The sequence below is a fragment of the Morus notabilis genome, unplaced genomic scaffold (assembly GCF_000414095.1).
Source record: "Morus notabilis unplaced genomic scaffold, ASM41409v2 Scaffold120, whole genome shotgun sequence".
In the NCBI taxonomy this organism is placed as follows: domain Eukaryota; kingdom Viridiplantae; phylum Streptophyta; class Magnoliopsida; order Rosales; family Moraceae; genus Morus; species Morus notabilis.
The window spans coordinates 309,616-329,685 of NW_010367559.1; the positions used below are offsets into that span (position 1 = coordinate 309,616).

General features: G+C 32.8%; 1 protein-coding gene across 1 annotated transcript; it reads left to right on the plus strand.

Annotated features, from left to right (window-relative positions):
* Positions 1–4,560: 4,560 nt before the first annotated feature.
* On the plus strand, positions 4,561–8,730 carry LOC21398245 (putative UPF0481 protein At3g02645). Its single transcript, XM_010112777.2, has 4 exons — positions 4,561–4,624; positions 4,743–4,814; positions 4,926–4,976; positions 7,043–8,730. The coding sequence occupies exons 1-4, from the start codon at positions 4,561–4,563 to the stop codon at positions 8,728–8,730; spliced, it is 1,875 nt and encodes a 624-aa protein (XP_010111079.2).
* The last annotated feature ends 11,340 nt before the right edge of the window (positions 8,731–20,070 follow it).

Genomic DNA, 20,070 nt, shown 5'->3' on the forward strand with positions numbered 1-20,070 from the left:
TGCTTAGAAAATATCAGAGGAAGATAGAGTAGCGAAAGGGAAAGTTTTCTGATACCATATTTGTTTACCAATCCTTTAGGAGGTGGGCCAACAATAGTTTTATACTTTAACAAGAACCGCCGATTCTAAATTGGTATGTCGAATTGATGAACGGGCTTATACAGACTGCAGAGGATGTTGCTGTGCTTAAGAAGAAAATTATCGCAAAATGGGAGCTCACCGATGACGTAAAGATTTGCAGTGGGATCAACAAGTCGGTAGAGTTGACAAACATACCGCAGAATTTAAACGATGCCGTTGAGGGTGTCAAGGAATACTACAATGATGTGTGGTGGGTGTCAACGTATAGATTCATGAACAAGTGCTGGCGGACTACGCAGAAGTGGTTCGCTGTTATTGCTGCTCTCTTGGCATTGTTTCTGTTGGCTGTCCAAACCTTTTGCTCGGTCTATGAATGTCCACGTTTTTCCTTCAAGACCAGCAATAGTTATCAGCTTCAGCAGGCCAGTTCGCCGCTACCTTCCTTGAGATCTCATCTCATTTAGCTTTACATATCATATATGCTTCCGCAAATATTATAGATGTTGTGTTACGTCATATGTGTTGTGTTATATACGTTTTGTACTCTTTGTTGTTGTTGTATTTTCTTTTCTTTCTTTTTTTTGGCCTAACCCTAGTGTACTCCTTATTGCAATGTAAACTTCATGATGTTGGATGTTAATAAATTATTACTAGTATAAATATGGCATGTATTGTGCTTATTTGTAGCTCTTGGTCACGACTTATTTGCTATTATATGTGGGGCAAGGCAACCGCCATTGTAATACTAGGGATCCGTTTGATATTATTTTTAAAGGCTGTTTTTAATTTTTTTTTTAAGAAACTATAACATGTTAGGGTGTCTGGCAAAACTTGCTTTTGTCCAACAGTTTTTAAAAATTACTGCCCCACAATAGAATTTGAGAAACGGGTCAGGGGTTGTTTTTTCACAGCAGCTTCTGCTGTCATTGTGCAAGTTTACTAAAATGACCATAATAATAAAATTTAATTTTCAATTAACTCATTTTATTTATTCCAAGAATATATTTTATTTTAAATGTTTATTTAAAAATTAAAAATCTTTAATAAATATCTTATGCTAAATTTTAATAATATATTTTTATGATAATGTTGCAAGTTAGAAAAATAATTTACCTTCAATTATTTGCGTTATTTAATTTCTTTATAGGTATATAATTATCTCCTTGAATAAAACAAATTTATTTTTTAGAGATATTTTAATTTATAAATGAAAATTATATATTGTTTTTTAGTGTTTTGGTGTATAGATATTATGAATATTAACTATGAAAATAGAAATAAAACTAATTATAAGTATGTGCGTTAAATATGACTATTTTAGTCATTATACATCTTCACAGTAATTTTATACATCGTTATTAAATATTTAAATTTTTACTTCTAGTATTCAGAGCTATTTTGAAAAAAAAAAAAAATTTTGCCAAATACCTACAAACTTCTGGTCACAACAACTTCTGACTAACAGTACAATAACAACCGAAAATTTCAACAACATAACAACACTAAACTGGCCTTTAACTCTGAGAAATGTTAATACGGTAACAATTACATTAATTTCAGATATTATTTAGAGAGACCTTTTTTTTTTTTTTGCGATTATTTGTTTTGAAGAGAGGAAATGGCGAAATGCATTAACTTATGAAATACAGGGTCCGTTCACTTCACTGATTCGAGTTTATAATTTGAGTTGAGATGTGATTTTGTGTGAGAGCTTTTTACTGTAGCAAAAAAGTTAGATGTGACTGTTTCTTAGAGCTTTTTACTGTAGCAAAACTCGAATTCTAAACTCGAATCGGTGAAATGAACGAGGCCTTAGTATTTGCATATGTCCATTATATTCCTCGGCAAATGCAAAGCAAACTATTGGTTGAGGCAGATCAGTAGCCTGCAGATATATATTGAACATGCTTTAAGATGGAACATATTAAGACGTTCAATGTAGGTTAATTTAATGGGTTTCTTTATTTCAAACCGAAAAGTTACTTCTCTAACCATTATCATCGATAGTAAAACTCTTTAAACATGATTAAAATAATTATTATAAATATGAGTTAGTTAGATTTCCAATTTTGATATAACTTATAATAAATTTCTGAGAAATGTCACTCGCTATCAATAAATTATTGATGGGCGAAGTAAATAGGTTGCGGAAAACCACGGTAACCTTGGAAATTTTTTTTTTTTTTTTTTTTGAAGAATGGCAACAACTTGACAACTTGATAAACGACGCAATAATAAATATGACCACAATTATGAAATCACATCAGAGAGAGAAAATGACAATATATTATATAACACTGGAAATGACGATAAATTTAGAACAATTCAGTTTTAAGGGACTTTGAGATTATAAATTTAGTTGCATATGAAGCCATGTCAAGTCTGAGACTGAACCACCGATTCTTAATTGGTATGTTGAGTTAATGAATGGGCTTATACGAAAATTCAAAAAAAAAAAATCAAATAAATTTGTGTTCATGAATAAAATACTTTGTCCGAAGTCCACGAAAAAACCACTTCAAGCTGCTATGGAAGGATTAAAAGAGCTTTCATCCAAGGAACACTGAAAAGTATAAATGAGAACTAGTATTATTGTTTCTTAATTAAGTATATATATAAAACCACACCCATATATATATATATATATATATATACATACATATGTGCCTGATAGAATACATACTTTGCGAGCTTATTTAAGCTTGGCCGAGTAAATATCACAGATGCGACAAAGATTTCTGTTTATAACAACTTTTTCAGCTCAAGTTAGAAATAAACTCAAATCATTGAGAAAGGAAAAGTGAGGAATATTGCAGTGAGAATAAAAAGATTCATATTGTGACAAAAAAGAAAAACCATAATAATTCCATTAGGACGTAATGAGCACAGATAGCACTTCTAATTGGTCCTTATGGACTAAGTAACGGCCTTTTGACGAAACCAAATTGTCTTTAATTATAAAACGAAAGGGAAAAGCCATCTTCTACCACCAGGGAAATACACTTCTTAAAAAAAAAAAAGAGGATCATGGTTTAAAAAAATAATTATGAAACAAAATCTAGGACACAAAAGAAAATTAATGTAGTGATAATATTATATGAAAACGTGCATATGACCAAATATTTTTTAGTTCTTTAATTTCCATCAAAAGTATTGTTTAGTACTTAAACGATTCAAAAAAAAAAAAAAAGAATTCCACAAGAGAGTAATTAAAACATGTAGCTCTGCTAGCTAATTAATTGGTCCTTAATCGACTAAGTAATGGCTATTTGACGAAACCAAATTGTCTTTAGTAAAACCCTCTTCTACCACCAGGGTAATGTACACTTCACACTTCTCTAAAGCGTGATTCTTGGAAAAATTAAAGGTCTTCAAGCATATATGTATTGTCGTTATAACATAAAAAAGTGAAAATTGCAATTTATGCAGTACTTTCATTAACCAAAGCTTGATATATAATTTCTTGTAAATCCTCTAAAGAGAAATAGAATCCATCCCTTTTGATGGAGCAAGCAAGACACTCAGTTAAGAACTTTTCGTAAGGAGGGCATATAAGAGATAAAGAGTAAATCTCAGACTTAGTTAGTTCTAGTATAAAAAGAGACCTATAGAGTCAAACTATAGAAACAACATAGCCGAGTTCAAACTGCAAATTCATTCCACTTTTATATAGCCCTCTAAGATATTTAATTAGACTAGTCAAATACATAATTCATAGGGCTTTTTTTTTTTTTTTTTTTTTTTTTTTTGTTAATTGTGAAGTATATAATTGCTAGTTTAGTTGTCCAGCACTCGAATCGTGTTCAACATTTAGAGAATTATCAGGTATTGCAATGGCCGTATCTTTGCTTCTCTTTTATGTTTATTTATTATTCCATCATACATGAGTAAGAGAATTTGATAGAATGGTATTTTCTTTTTTTCCGGTTTTGATGAAGTATCTAATTGCTAGTTTAGATCAAAAGTATTACTCTCCTTATGATCTCTTCTAACATGAGTCCCACTGATATTTCCAACACTTCACTCGTGTTTATATGAATAAAAATCCTGATCCATATACTTTTAAGAGTATTTGTCTCATTTTTTTTAAAAAAAAAAATAGCAGTGCATCTCACACTTAGTAGTTCTAGTTATAAAGGGGAAGCTTAAGAGCCAAAATTCTCACCAAATCCATAAAGTGTAGTCAAATCCATAAAGAGCGCAATTTATCACTAATTGTTTTTCTTTTAAAAAAAAAAGATAAATACCCTCTAAAATATATTGTCAGGATTTCTATTCTTTGTTCTTAATTAATAAATTTTTTAGTCAAATAACTATACTAGTAAAAGAGTATTAATTAAGAATAGTGGATAAAAATTCAGACCCATATACTCTTAAAAGTAAATTCTGTAATTTTTTTATTAAGGAAAAAAAAAAAAAAACAATCTCCTGGTGAAGTGTTTAATTGCTTGTTTAGGTCGACAAAGTTTTACTCTCACCATGAGCTCTACTGATGTGGATCCTGATTATGTTTCTCCAAATCCCGCATCCCAAGAATCACCAGGTAAATATTGAAATGGATAATTTTGCTTCTCTTTTTTGTTCACTATCTGAATAAGAGAAATTTTTACCTTTTTTTTTCTTTTCTTTTATCTGAAGATATTTTTTTATTGCTAGTTCAGTTCAAGGGAGTTCTGGTGGCCCCGCGAGCTCTTCTGATCCTTCAGCATCTCAAGTGCCATCAGCACTGCAGTGTATTTATTTCTCTTTTTTTCTTTTTTTTTTTTTATTCAAATATCTAATTACGTACGAGTTTTGATTGAGAAAAGACGTCACTCTCCTCATGAGCTCTTCTGATCATATAGGTCTCCATTATATGAGTTTCGCATCAGGAGAGTTACTACGCATTTTAAAGGGTACGTATTTTGCTTCTCTTTTATGTTTATATTATCTGAATAACAGAAGTTTGTATCTTTTTGTTTTTTTTTTTTCCTGATGAAGTATCAAATTTCTAGTTTAGATCCAGAGAGTTTACTCTCATATTGAGCTCTACTGACATGAATCCTAATAATATTTCTCCACACTCCAAAGCTTTCCTATGTCACATTCAACATCCAAAAAATTACCCGGTATTGTAATGGATGTCTTGCTTGTCTTTTAAGTTATTATAGAAATAAGAGAATTTTGTTTATTTATTATTGAAAAGTTATCACGTCCATTTTTGTTGATCACTGTGTATATAGATCCAAGTATTTAAGAAAACGCATGCAATTTTCAAATTAAATAATAGTGAGACAAATAAACAAGATTATAACATTTCTTGGAAGTTAGTTAAAATCTGCCAACGATATTACAATTGTTTTCTTAGTTTCAGAGAGAATTTTTTTATCAAAAATTTAGAAAAAAAATAACATTATTATTCAAATTTCAATATTTATTAAAAGTACGATCAATTTCATAAATATCTCTTGAGCTTTATACAATATTTGTACATTCCCTCAAATTTTAAAAATTATTTCCGCTCTCTAAATTAGGGAGTTTCTCTGATAGTCTCAGTAAAAATAGACTGTTAGTAGTCATTTACTTTTCAGCCGTCAGATCTGTATTAAAATCTATCTATTATGTATATTTTTTTAATCTGACATGGTTTTGACCAGATCTAACGGTCAAAAACTGGGACTATCAGTAGGCTGACTACCAGAGAAGGTCCCCCTAAATTATATGCACTATAGTTTAAAATACTACCATAAATTTATAAAACTAACAAAATGATAACGTGACACTATATATAATTTTATAAATGCCACGAATTAATTTATTAATCTTAAATGAATTTTCCTTAAGATGTTATTACTTTTATATAAACTTACTCTCTAATATTTCAAAAGATTACCGGGTAAGGTGACACAAAATTGAAGGGTATTTATAAAATAACATTAGTTTATAAGATGTTTTGACTAACTTTTCATATTTCAAGAAACGAAATAAAACTTTTCATATTCAGAGGGTTTTTGTAAAGTTATTACCCTTTATCACACAACTAAAATACATGCTTATTCAGAAAAAATAAATAAATAAATACATGCTTATTGACGCACCAACACTGTTTGGTAGTAATGATTGGGTAAAGAAAAGAAAAAAAAGGCTCTCTACAGTCCTTAGGACTTGGGAAGAAAAAATACATTTATTTAGTTATTGATAGCATTAAAAAAGATATGATAATCCCATAGAAAAAGAATATGATAACCAGCCTAAGATAATTGAATACTGTATCTTTATATCTTTTTAAATAATTATTATTCGTACGTAAAATAAATAATTTGTTGCATCTTAATTAGTTTTTACACACGTAACACACATGTGAATGTCGTTGTTGTATTGTGACTTTTAACTTTTAAGATTAAGATGTTAATAAATTAAAAATACTAGGTCGCATCTATAACCATATTAGTTATTTCTATTTTTAGTCAAAATAGATAATAATTTAGCATTTTCCCCCACTCAAATTAATAGTCAAATGGTTAGAATATCTCCAACCATGTTAGTCATTTCATAATTTTAGTCAAAATAGCTACTGATTTACTTTTTTTTGTTGTTGTTGTTGTTTTGCTTTTCTCAACTCTAACCATCAACTAAATGATTAGCTACTTTGGAGAATCATTTCACACTAGTTAAATATAGCTAGTAAGAATAGGCTAGCAATTTCATTTTTTCTATTATTTTATTCTTTTAAATAGTAATAAATGTAAAGGTTTGTTTTTAAATTTAATAAAGTTATTTATACTTTAAATTTAATAAATATTAAAACATTCAATGTAAATAGAGAGTATGGTTGAATTGACTAACCTAAAAATTACTAATTAAAATAGCTTTCCAGCTTGTTTTTAACTCAAATTTACTGAGTTTGAGATACTCTTTTTACTCAATAATAAACCAGTGTCTTCTAATCATACTGAAAAATCTATTAATGTTTAACTCTCAGAGAATCAACAAACTATGCAAGACCAGATCAAGGTTGAGAAAAGCAACAAATTTGTCAACACAATCACTGCCATCTTCAAGGGAAAAGACATCGATACTCCTATTCGCATCTTCAAAGTCCCCGACTCTCTAACTTCCGCCAAACCAGAAGCCTATATCCCTCAGCAAATAGGCTTCGGACCCATCCATCACTTCAGGCGTGAGCTACAACAAATGCAGATGTACAAGGTTGTGGAGGCAAGAAGGATTCACAACGGATTCCAAAGCGACCTCAAGTTCGGCGAAGTCGCTGAAGTTCTTAAGACGATAGTATCGCCATCCGTCCGCGCCTCTTATAACATCTACTTACAAATGGAGGATGATGATTTGGCATCTGTTATGGCCCTTGACGGTTTGTTTCTGTTTAATTTGCTCTGCTGTACCGGAATCAATAAGGAAGCTTTGGCCAAATCAAGCTCTTTGTGCCACTTGGTTAACTCTGCCGGGAAAAGATTGGCTCAGAAAACGATCATTCAAGAAGCCATGATGCTTGAGAACCAAATTCCTATTGACGTTATGAAAGTCATCTTGCTCATAGAATGCTGGAATAACTCAAAGTCACAAAAGATGAAGATTGGAAGTGTTATTTTTCCAAAAATCTTGTTGGGATTCTGTGAGTTCTCCTCACCTTTGAAAACAGTGGAGAATTATCCTCTTTACGAGGCCTTAAAGCGTGCCCATTTGTTGGATCTTCTCTACCACTTAGTCACACTCAAGCAATCACCTGAAACTAATCCTGAGGAAGAAGAGAAGGAGAAGAAGTCGTTAGAAGACCTATCTACTGAAATAGCAAGTCACGAAATCATAAGTCGAAAAACTCGAATTGAAGAAGTAGTTAAGCGTCGTATCCGCATTCCAGATGGGGTTGAAGCTGCAGCTGGTGAAATACTGAAGACGCTAGCACCACCAGGATTCCAAAAACCCATTGAGCTAGTGCTAGGTTTACTTGAACTACCATTGTCACAGACCAAGTCAGACATAGTCTCTTCACTAAAAGAAGAAGAGCCTCCGAAGGAAGTCTTCATCCCCAGAGCGTCGGAACTCGATAAAGCTGGAGTGAAATTCCGCGTTGCTGATCACATCACAGGCATCAATTTCGACCGAAACAAACTCTCCTTTTACCTTCCGATCATCAGAATAAATGCCGACTTTGAGGTTATAATTAGAAACTTGGTTGTATATGAGGCCATGATCAAGTCTGAGACAGAACCCCTGATCCTTAATTGGTATGTCGAATTGATGAATGGGCTTATACAGACTGCAGAGGACGTTGCCGTGCTTAATAAGCAGCAAATTATCTCAAAATCAGAGTCCACTCTTGACGAACAAGTCGCGAAGATTTTCAGCGGGATGAACAAGTCGGTAGAGTTGACAAACATACCGCAGAATTTAAACGATGCCGTTGGAGGCGTCAAGGAATACTACAATAATCTGTGTTGGGTTTCGACGTCTGAATTCATGAACAAGTCTTGGCGGACTACAAAGAAGTGGTTCGTTGTTCTTGCCCCTCTCTTGGCATTATTTCTGTTGGCTGTCCAATCCTTTTGCTCGGTCTATGGTTGTCGTCGTTCTTCCGTCAAGGTCAGCCATACTTCTCATGCTCAGCAGGTCGGTTCGCCACTGCCTTCCTTGAGGTCTCATCTCATTTAGCTTTATATTATATGTCAAGTGTGTTTTTGTTTGTTTGTTTGGTTTTTTTTTTTTTTTTTTTTTTTTTTTTTTTTTTTTGTTTTTTTCTTTTAGTGTGTTTTCGATTTTGTACTCCTTGTTGCGAAGTAAACTTTTATGGATGTTGGATTTTAATTAAGAATAATTACTAGAATAAAGACGATATGTATTTTGCTTATTTGGAAGCCCTTAGTCATGACTTATTGGCCACTGTATTGTGTGTGTGTTATGTTGCTCGGCAAGGCAATCACCATTCCAATACTAATCATGAGTAATTTTTTAATGCAGAACAATTTTATTATTTTCGGATATTATTTAGATAGACCATTTTCTGCGGTTATTTTTAAAAGATAGGAAGTGCATTAACTTATGAAAGACTTTAGTATGTGCAGATCATGGACATTATATTCCTTGTTAAGTAGGAATATTTTAAGGCGTTCAACTATAGAGTAATTGAATGGAATTCTATATTTCAAATCAAAAATTTAAGAGACACAGTAGAACAAGATTCTTAATAGTTAGTATTGATATGAATTTTCAAGCAAAAGGCAAGCATCTTAGACAGTGAGAGCTAGCAAGTCCTTCCATTTCGTGAGGAATTCGGAAAGGAAACTAATAACAACATTTAAAAACAGCAATAATGTGAAAATTCCATGAAAATGAACGAAATAACATCATCGTCAAAATGACAAGAATGGCCCAAAACAGACAAGAATAACATGACATTTGAAAAAGACAGTAGTCTGACAGTTGGAAAAAAAAACATTCACCGTTTATTTCATTTATTTGAGTTTTATTACAGTAAAAATCTCTCAAAAACAGTTATATCTAACTTTTTTACTACAGTTTAAAGCTCTCACATAAAAAATTACATCTTAACTTGAATTAAAAACTAAAATCAGCGAACTAAACGGATCTTTGAATGTAATGAGTTATGATCGAAATCGACACTATTATAAAAATGCCAATAATTAAAAACAACAAAGGTAGCATGAAAAAAGTTTGGAAGATGCAAAGTAGCTCGGATCGAAGGTATGATATGATATGACAGGAATTTTAAGACGACAAAAGACGTGTTATTATAGGCCAACGAAACATGAAAATCCAAGTTACCAGCCACATAACTGAAAAAACATATTAATAGAAAAATAATTGAAATAGCATTATAGACAAACCGACAATAGCTAAAAGAGGATCAGAAAACCACAGAGTCGTTGAAAATCAAACTAATCTTGGAAAAATACAAAACTGTAAGTATTAATTACAAAAAAATTTCTTGAATTATGACCCCTTATAACATTTTATCATCGATTTTTAAAACATAACGTCCATTCTCTCAAAATATGAAATCTTAACAAAAAAATCTCCCTCTGTTAGGGTTTCCAACATAACTAACACTTGTCACACATATATAAATTGTTCTTAAAGAGTTTGGTGCAAGATTACTCTTCTACACATAACTTTTAAATAATTTATGTTTTTTAAAAACATGTTTTAATTTTTATTTAGTGTGATAATAAATAAAACAAAACAATAAAACCAAAATTTTTAATCTTATTCTTCTTATTATTTAATTAATTAACTCTTTCGGCAAAAAAAAATAAATAAAACTAATAACAATGTTTTTATATATAGTATATTCTATACGTACATTATAATTAAAAAAATACTTTTCTTAAGATGCAAAACAATGTTTTTATGATTTAATACTTTTTTAATTAATTAAACAATTAGTTTTCTGTTGAAAACTTTAACAAAAGGAGATCTTTTATTAGCAATTCATAGTTTGAGAAGGACAGAGGTTACATTTTGAATATTATGGGTCAAAATGTTAGACGATTCATAAGAGAAAATTTTTGTAATTAATCCAAATTCTAATAATAAACCTCAGTAACCAGGGAAAATAATGTACTTTCTCTAAAAGAGAAAGCAATATGTTTTGAAATAACTGATTTAATTAACCCAAAAAAAAAAAGACAATAACGTCCATGAAACGATATTATATTTGAAAAACGACAAATATGTGAATTACCAATAACTTTTTTTCTTTTTCCCTCTTGAGAGGAACAAAACCTGAAGTACGACAACAACCAGAAGAAGCTTGACAGACAACATAACCATTAGATATGACAATAAGATGACTAAAAACGAAAATGAATGGGAAAAACGGCGCAACCTTGAAAAATGATAATAATTGCGATAACGGGGGAAAACAAAAAGGAAAAAAATCCGAGCACAAGATTAATGGACGACAACAACTTGGAATTATTTCGTGAAGAAAAAAATTACGGGCCTATCCATGGCAAATGCATTCAACACTTTGTCAGATCATGATTCAATAACCTTGTAAATCCGGCCAAAAAAACAAAACAAAACACACACATATGAAATGAAAATAAACACCTAGTCTTGGTCCAGAAAAAAACTCGGCCAGATAATTTCTGTATATTGGAATCAGGTTATGTAAAATCTGAAAATATGAGTATTTTTGTACTTCTAAAAACTAGAGGGATCTAATTTTGGATAAAAAAAGGAGAGAATTCTATGACACGTCTATTTTGTATGTGTATATATATTCACTGGTTAATACAATATTACAAGGACCCTGTAATGTAGATTAATGACGCAGAAAGAATGACATGAGTCTTTTTTTTTTTTTCCCAGTTTGTTGGAGGGAAAGTGTTCATTGTCCATAAAATTAAAAGAATTTTTATCACCATACACCTAAACTTCTTGTGATTTGGCGCTTTTGTGCCGAAAATTCTTTCCTACACAATTTTCCTTGAATTTACAAATAGTAACAATTAATTAATCACTAAGCACTCGTTCATTTCACCGATTCGAGTTTTTAATTCTAAATTTTTACAATAAAAAGCTTTAAAAAAAACTCTTAAAAAATGTTACATATCGAGACCTAAAATTTCAACCGCAAGCGAGGTTAATCACTAATAAACTTCTAAAAAAATAGAAGGAAAAGTTAAAAAAAAATGAAATTATCAAATAAGGAAAAACAAAGAAGAAGATAAGGGGCGGCATACAGAGGAATGAGTGGAAGGGAAGCCACCAGCCTGGAAAGCGACCTTAAAATCAAAGTCTTTCCCATAAAGAATTACATTACTCAATGGCTTACTTAACTGCCCTATTGCCCCAGAAACACCCGCAGCTACCAAAACCTGACACACACACACACATATATATATATATACATATATATACATATATATATATACATATATATAACATATGTATGTATTACACAAAAACAAAAACAAAAAACATCAATTTTTGCAACAAATTAAGCAAAATATAACATTATATTATGTTATATATTATATATAAAAATAGAAGAACAGACGTTGACCTTGTTATGGAGAAGTTGGACTAGTATTTCGTCAGATAACTGAGCTCTACTCATGCCTATTCTTCTTCTTCTGCTGCTGCTGAAAATTGGTACTTGTTTTCTAGAATTTACGAAACCCCAGCAACAATAATTCTGAGATGCGCTGGGTAATGAAATACTGGTGCTCTGTCCATGATTTAGCTGTAGCCACATCATGATGATCTCTCTCTCTCTCTCCCTCTCTCCCTCTCTCCCTCTCTCTCGCTAAGGTCTTATATGTTATGAGACAGTGATACGACATCTGGAGGATGCCAAATGGGGAGGTTTGTTGCCCCCAACCAAAAAACGACACTGCGTATAGAAACCACAAGAGGACAAACCTTCCGGGGAAATTGATAATTAACTAATAACCCGTGTGACCCGAGCTGAAAGCCTAGGATTTTTTTTTTAAATTCAGATTCAAATAGTCCCAATCCGCACTGTGCGGGTTGGGGCGGGACGGGCATTTTGAACCCATTTTGCCCTGACTTGATCCGATTTAGGTGTGTAATTCTAAATTTTTAAATTTATTTTGTTGGACTATCTCTATATAGACTGTTTATTTGACGTATTGTTAATTTTATTTCTGGACTTTATTGATTGTTAAGAAGTATGTTTAATGTTATGTTAATGTTTATGGACTGTTTATGGATTTTATGCTTTTGGACTGTTAAAAGAGGTATGAAATCATAGATTAAAATTGATTTTCACCAACTCGAGTAACCTGAGCCTATCCGAGATCACCCGACAAGTTATGGATTTATGGGCTTAAGAGAGTGTTGCAGCCCAAAATTTTCTCAACCCACACTGAACGGGTCGGCTCAATCCGTCCCTATCCGGTCGAATTACACCCATAATTATCACAAAAACAATTTCCTAGTAACCAATGACTCCGTGAAATTGTACCCAAATTGTTTTTGTACTTGATCAGTGAATTACATTTTTGTTTCTTTCTAAAGTAATTAAATAATAAAAAAGGAGAAGATTTAACATGATTTAGAGCCGTCAAAACGGGCCAAGCTTGATGGGCCGACACACACACGGCAACATAGTGTAGCATGATTATTTAATGGACTTAGCCTATCTTCTTTATTAAATGGATTGGGCTTGACATAAATTTTGAGCATGAAATACCATTAGTATGTTAAAAATACGATAGGGAGTCTAGGGCTGGCAATTCGTGTTCGCGGGCCGTGTTCGGGCCGATACGATTACAGTGAACACGAACACGACACGATTAATAAACGTGTCAAAAACCCAAATACGAACACGAACCGTTAATAACACGATTAACACGACACGACACGCGAACACGATTATTAAACGTGCCGTGACGGGCCAACATGAATAAAACACGTTTATGACCCGTCAAACTAATATTGTTCAAGAAATTTTAAATCAGTACAATTGGTAGGGAAAAAAACAATGAAATTGAAAATAATGTTTCATGAAAATATATTTAAATGTAAGTTCCATTATCATCACCTTCTTTTACATCTCTCAAGTGATACTAATACAAAATGTATGCAAGTAATACAAATCTTAACCCCAAGTCCAACTACAAGAATTCAGTTGCATTACTACTTGCACAAACTGTTCCATTATCATCACCTTCTTTTACATCTCCCAAGTGAGACCAATACAAAATGTATGCAAGTAACACAAATCTTAACCCCAACTACAAGAAGTCGGTTGCATTACTACTTGCACAAACTGTTCCATAGACAAAACCATTATAACCGCTTAAATAAAGACATTTTCCCATCATCCATTCACAGAAGAAAACTACAAATCAGTCAATAACAACCAAAATCAGAATTTCCCAAAAAGAAAATGACTTTCTGGGCGACCAAACACAAGGTCAAGAAAAAGCGCATACCTTGAGCAATCCCAAGACCTTGGAGACCTCCTCGCCGATCAACCTCTTCTTCCAGTTGCTTTAACCTATTCATGGAAAAAGAAAACATTTTATTAATGAAATGAAATTTATAGCTTAGGCATGCCACAAGGAAATTCTTGTTACCTTCCATTGCATTTGAGGTGTTGAGGTTGTGAGAATTTTGAGATGAACCAGTAGTGGGCTCATTGATATCCAAACTAAAAACATCTTCAATATCATCCATAGCTTGACGAATCGATTTGTTATTTTTTACACAAAATAGATAACTTATATGGTTAGACTTAAGATAACATAAGCTAAGACAGTAAATAAACAAAAAAAAAAAAACAAATATACTTTTATCTCCAAATAGCCAATCCCTAGTACACACCAATGCCTCAACTACGGCAGGGTTAAGTGAACTCCTATATTGATCCAATACTCGTCCTCCAACACTAAAGGCAGATTCAGATGTTACAGTAGGTATTGGGATACTTAGGATATCACGACCCAGTAAGAAAGTTCCGGATAACGAAACTGATTTCCTTTCCAAAATTCAAGAACATCCAACTCAACACTCCCTTGTACTCTTGGCTCATCCAAATAAACTTCTAACTCTGATTTCTGCATAACAGTTTGCTCTTGGCTTTCAAAGTTGTTGAACTCCTATAACCACAAAGATATAAAACAAGATGAAAAAGACAAATAAAGAACAATTAGTATTCATCAATGAATGTTAAATTAACAAAATCAACATATAAATATTCATAAACATAGTTACCTTCAATACTTTGGTTTGCCTCTGTAAAAACTTTTGTGCTAGGTTTTTAGCAATTAGAGTAGGAAGTGAAGTCACAAAATTTATTGTAGAAACCTTGCCCTTAGAGTATTCAGCAAACAACAACTCCAAATTTCTCTTAACTTCTAAAAATTGAGGTGACCCTTTCATTCCATAAACATTGCCATAAGCATAGTCTACAAAATTCAACTTGTAACGAGGATCAAGCACTATCGTAATTGCCAATATCAAACTGAAATCTTTCCAATACTTCTCAAACTTGGTAAGCATTGCTTTTGCCATAGCAGACAAATATGCATCTTCACTTGTCTCAGATTTCTTCAATGACAAATAACTTGTGTACACAGTTGGAAAGTACAAGTTTGCAGTGGCGTATTTAGATCCCGAAAAAACACAAGTGATATTATAAAAGAGTTCCAAAAATTCATAAATTTTCTCAGCCTTTTCCCAATCATATGGATTAGGACAATTCTTGTAATTAGAATCACTCAATTCTAAATGACAAAATGCTCGTCGATAATACAAGACACTGTCAAGCATGAGGAATGTTGAGTTCCATCTTGTAGGTACATCTTGCCTCAAACCTCTCTTAGAATCAAGACCCACAAGATTTACACACTCTAAAAACTTCTTCTTTCTAATTTGGGACCCTCTTACATATTTCACACTCTCACGAATCTTTTTAACCACTGAATCAATATCTTTCAACCCATCTTGCACTACAAGGTTCAAAACATGTGCACAACAACGAATATGAAAAAAAGAACCACAAAAAATAAGTGCATTGTTTTCAATTAACTGATTCTTCAACAGATCAACAGACACATCATTAGCAGAGGCATTGTCCAAAGTAAGAGTGAAAACCTTGTATTCAATTCCCCACTCACACAATAATGCATAAAGCTTTTTAGACAATGCAATACCAGTATGTGGTGATGGCATGAAGTAAAAATTCAAAATCCTCTTTTGCAATACCCAATCTTTATCAATAAAATGGGCAGTTAATGACAAATATCCATCTGTAACTATGGAAGTCCACAAATCAGATGTCAAATAAATTCTACCAGGGCTCAACTCCAACATAGACTTTATTCTTGCTTTTTCCCGAGAATACATTTTTTTGGACATATGCCTTTAAAGTATTTCTAGTTACCAAAGTTATCTCAGGATGCAAATATTGGTAAGTCACCCTAATAGCTTCATATTCAACAAAGGAGAATGGAAGGTCATGCAAAATGATTGTTGTTGTTATCAATTCACGAAAGTGTTCAGCATCAAACCTTTTTGCACTCAACGCTAAAGACCCTTTGTCTTGTGACATCAATAGTTGGCCCACGTCACGGCACGCGTGTCGTACACATGATTGCATTTGACGTCGCATGCTTCCAGTCCCATTCTTGCTATTAGCCATATACACCACACCACACTCCTTGCATTTGGATTTTAGCTCCTGATCTGCACCCATTGGAAGCCTTTCAAACTGGTTCCAAACAACAGAAGTATGCTTCCTTTTATGTTTAGAAATGGTGGTCGGATTCTTGGAATTAGCTTCAGGCTCAACATCTGCCTCCAATGCAATAGGTGCATTACCAATAGCAGCAGCGGATGCGGTAAAACTGTCTGACTCTACATTTACTCCAACACCATCTTGCAAATCATCCATCTACGAATCAGATCAAATGCACAAGAGAAAAGAAAAAAGTTTGAAGTAAAAGAGAAAAAAAAAATGGTCGGATTCTTGGAATTAGCTTCAGGCTCAACATCTGCCTCCAATGCAATAGGTGCATTACCAATAGCAGCAGCGGATGCGGTAAAACTGTCTGACTCTACATTTACTCCAACACCATCTTGCAAATCATCCATCTACGAATCAGATCAAATGCACAAGAGAAAAGAAAAAAGTTTGAAGTAAAAGAGAAAAAAAAAACAAACAGAAAGAAAGAAAAAGTTCTTGCTGTTCACTTCTCCTCAGCAAATAAGTTTGTTTTCCCCTTTCATTTATGGAAACCATTTTGAGTGATAGCCCATGCCTAAAGATATATTTCATAGCCAGCACCACTGTCAATATGCAAAGGAAAAAAAAAAAAAAAAAAGGTAGTGGCCAAGGCGCCAAGCCAAGCCAACACTACATTCCAAAACACCTACCAAATCTTTTGGGTTTGTCCTTGCCGGTGGGACAAGCAAATTATTTCACATATGATGAATTAGGGCAAATTTACATTTTTACAAGAAAGGAAATATGCAAAATATCATATTGCAATGAATTACACTTAAAAAATAAAAAAACAACTCAAGAAGTAATTATTCCTAAGCACAACAACTAATGGTTCGTGGGTTTGAATCTTTCAAATAAGTTCGTTTTCCCCTTTCATTTATAGACTAACAATAAATACCAAATTACTGCTCATAAATTTCCACCATATATCAATGAAGCTTTCCCCTTTCAATGGTTGGATTCTCCGGAATAACAAAAAAATCAAACATGAAAAAATCATATGAATGAAGTGGAGAACATACCGGGAGAAATGTAGAGTTTGTGACCACTTCCGGTGTTGGAGACTCTGAGAACAAATCGAAGAATCAAAAATCGAACAACTCCTGAGAACAAAAATCGAAAACCAGCCAAGTCTAACCACAAAGTCAAGAACAACTTTCAAAACAAAATCGAAAGTGAGAACCAGCCAAGTCTAACTACAATCGAAGAATCAAAACAAAAAAAAAAAAGAGAAAATGAAAACTCCTGAGGGCTTTACCTGAAACGGAATCCAAATGGTCGTTCGCCCCCCAAAATCAATCTCAATGGTGAAAGGCTGAACCTGAAACAGTGCTGGTGAAGAGTGAGGACTGAGGCGGTGGCCGGTGAGGACTGAGGCGGTGAGGACTGAGGACTGAGGACTGAGGCAAGTGAGGCCGGCGGGTGAGACTTGAGAGACCGTGAGGCGTGAAATGATGAGACTCGAGAGAATGAGAGAGACTGAGAGAGAACTGAGGCACAGAGGCAGGGATTCAGCTCAGGGACGGCCGCACGGGGAGAGGAGTTTGAGTGTTACTGTGTTAGTCTGTTTTAGACACTTCTTAGACTTAGGGTTTCGGTTTTGTCTAAAAAAAAAATATTTTGGGCATATTAAACGGGCCGGTCCGGGTCGTGCCTTCCGGCCCAATAATGGCACGCTTAATTAAACGTGTTAAACGGGCTGGCACGAATCCAGCCCGTTTATTTTCGTGTTATTCGTGCCAGCCCGTTAATGACCCAATTAATAATCGAGCGGTCCAAACCCATTTATCTCGTGTCGTTTCATCGTGTCGTGTCTAAAATTGCCGGCCCTAATAGGGACCTAATTAATGAATATAAAGTATAAAATTAATTTTATTATGTATTTTTTTAATAAGACTTATAATTGTACTCTATTTTTTTTTACTAAGATTTTTTTTATTAGCGTTGCTTGGTAAAGTCTTTAAGTCCTCAATTTTCTTTAATTAATTATGTCCTTTCTCTTTTTTAAGATTTAATGCTTTCATTAGGTTTAATACTTATTTTCTTATATTTATTATAAATTTGCTATTTAAGAAGAAAAATGCACATTAAAAACAAGACAAAAATATTGGCACGAGTATGGGCATGAGCACGGCCCACAAATAAATGGGTCGTGGGCCAGATTGATGTCATACAAATTAAATAGGATAGACAAAACTTCTCGCGATAAATGAACAGGCCGAAGCATGACATGAGGTACATATGGGCCCAATTTAAATGAGATGTGTGAGGTCAGGCCGATGCGATTAACATCTGGTTTGATAAAATGCCTACAATAATAAATTAAGAAAAAGAAGAATGTTCACTGACAAAAAGCACTATGAATGGGCTACATATGAATGAACATCACGAAGCACATAATCATATTATTCATTCAAGACTAAAATTAACAGATTTCCTAATAATAAAATAAATACAAATAAATTCATTATATTATTAATACAGGTACTTTCCTAAATATGTCCCCGTGAGATGGATCACCAAGATCCAATCTTGGAAGCAATTTTTTATTTTGCTTTTTTTATTTTATTTTATGAGAAAATAAAGACATAAAAAAAAAGTTGTATAGGGATAACAATCGTCAAGGACGCACAAACCATATAGAAGTAGCGGAGGCCCACGATTTAGTGGACGTTTGGTTCATAGATTCAGAATCATTCTCAATTTATGTGTATTTTTAATAAGAGAAAATACTGTAGCGAATAACGAATCATAATTCGAACCATGACACGAATCCTCATACCAAACTACCCATTAGAGATTAGAGGTGCACGACCTAAGGATCGAATGCGCTACGGCCGGGAGGTGTAGAGGCGCATGACCTTTTGAGAGAGGCACCAAATCCAAGATAATTTTTACGCTATATTGAAAGGGGAAGATAAGAAAGATGTCGGCCTGAAGAATCAAGAACTCGCGGGAGTACGAACTTTTGATGCAACAAAAAAAAAAAAAAAAAAAAACCTTATATCCCGTTAATATAATAATATTACATCCCAAATATTCGTTCAGATATAATCAAAACATCAATATTTAGAAACAATTCAAGCGTATACATTCTTTTAAAATAAAGATTTTGAACGAAAAAATTACTATAAGATAAAATAACTTAGTAAAAATTCAAATAATTGTCATTAATTATGGGAGAGTGCGTAATATGGATCACTCTCTATTTTGTATAGGATTGATTATACATCAAGGAGTATTACCTTTTTCTACCTTGTGTGATACGTTTGCTAAACATATACATGTTCCGTTTTTTATTTTATCAAAGGTATACTTTTGAATTAAATTTAATGTATAAATTCATATCTTTTTCTCAATCACCACAAGATTTTGACCACAAAAAATCCCAAAGTACACTCAATTGAAAAAATTTTAACATAAAATCTAAAACAACGAAAAAGCAAAAGATTAGTTTTTTTTTTTTTTTTACTCACTTTATAAATAGGAAAATAATATAACAAAAAGATGAATAAATTTAAACCAACTGTTTCAGCAAATAAAATAAATCTAACTAATGGAGTCTTCATCTTTTCTCTTTGTTAGTGCTTCTACAAAATAGCAGAGGAATGAAACTGAATCAAGTTTTTCAAATTCAAAAGTTATGTTAATAGTTTTGTAAAAACAGTTTTTTGCAGGCATTATATTAGTGTTTTATAACGGTTAAATATGTGCATGTTTGTATTAAAAATTTATAACACGCCACACAGAACTGTTAACATTGCACATTT

Bases quoted from the DNA above. Each gene is read 5' to 3' on its own strand.
- LOC21398245 (XM_010112777.2), top strand. From the start codon at position 4,561: ATGAGCTCTACTGATGTGGATCCTGATTATGTTTCTCCAAATCCCGCA. The intron at 4,625-4,742 runs GTAAATATTGAA...TTGCTAGTTCAG, and splicing joins CGCATCCCAAGAATCACCAG to TTCAAGGGAGTTCTGGTGGC. The intron at 4,977-7,042 runs GTACGTATTTTG...TTTAACTCTCAG, and splicing joins GTTACTACGCATTTTAAAGG to AGAATCAACAAACTATGCAA.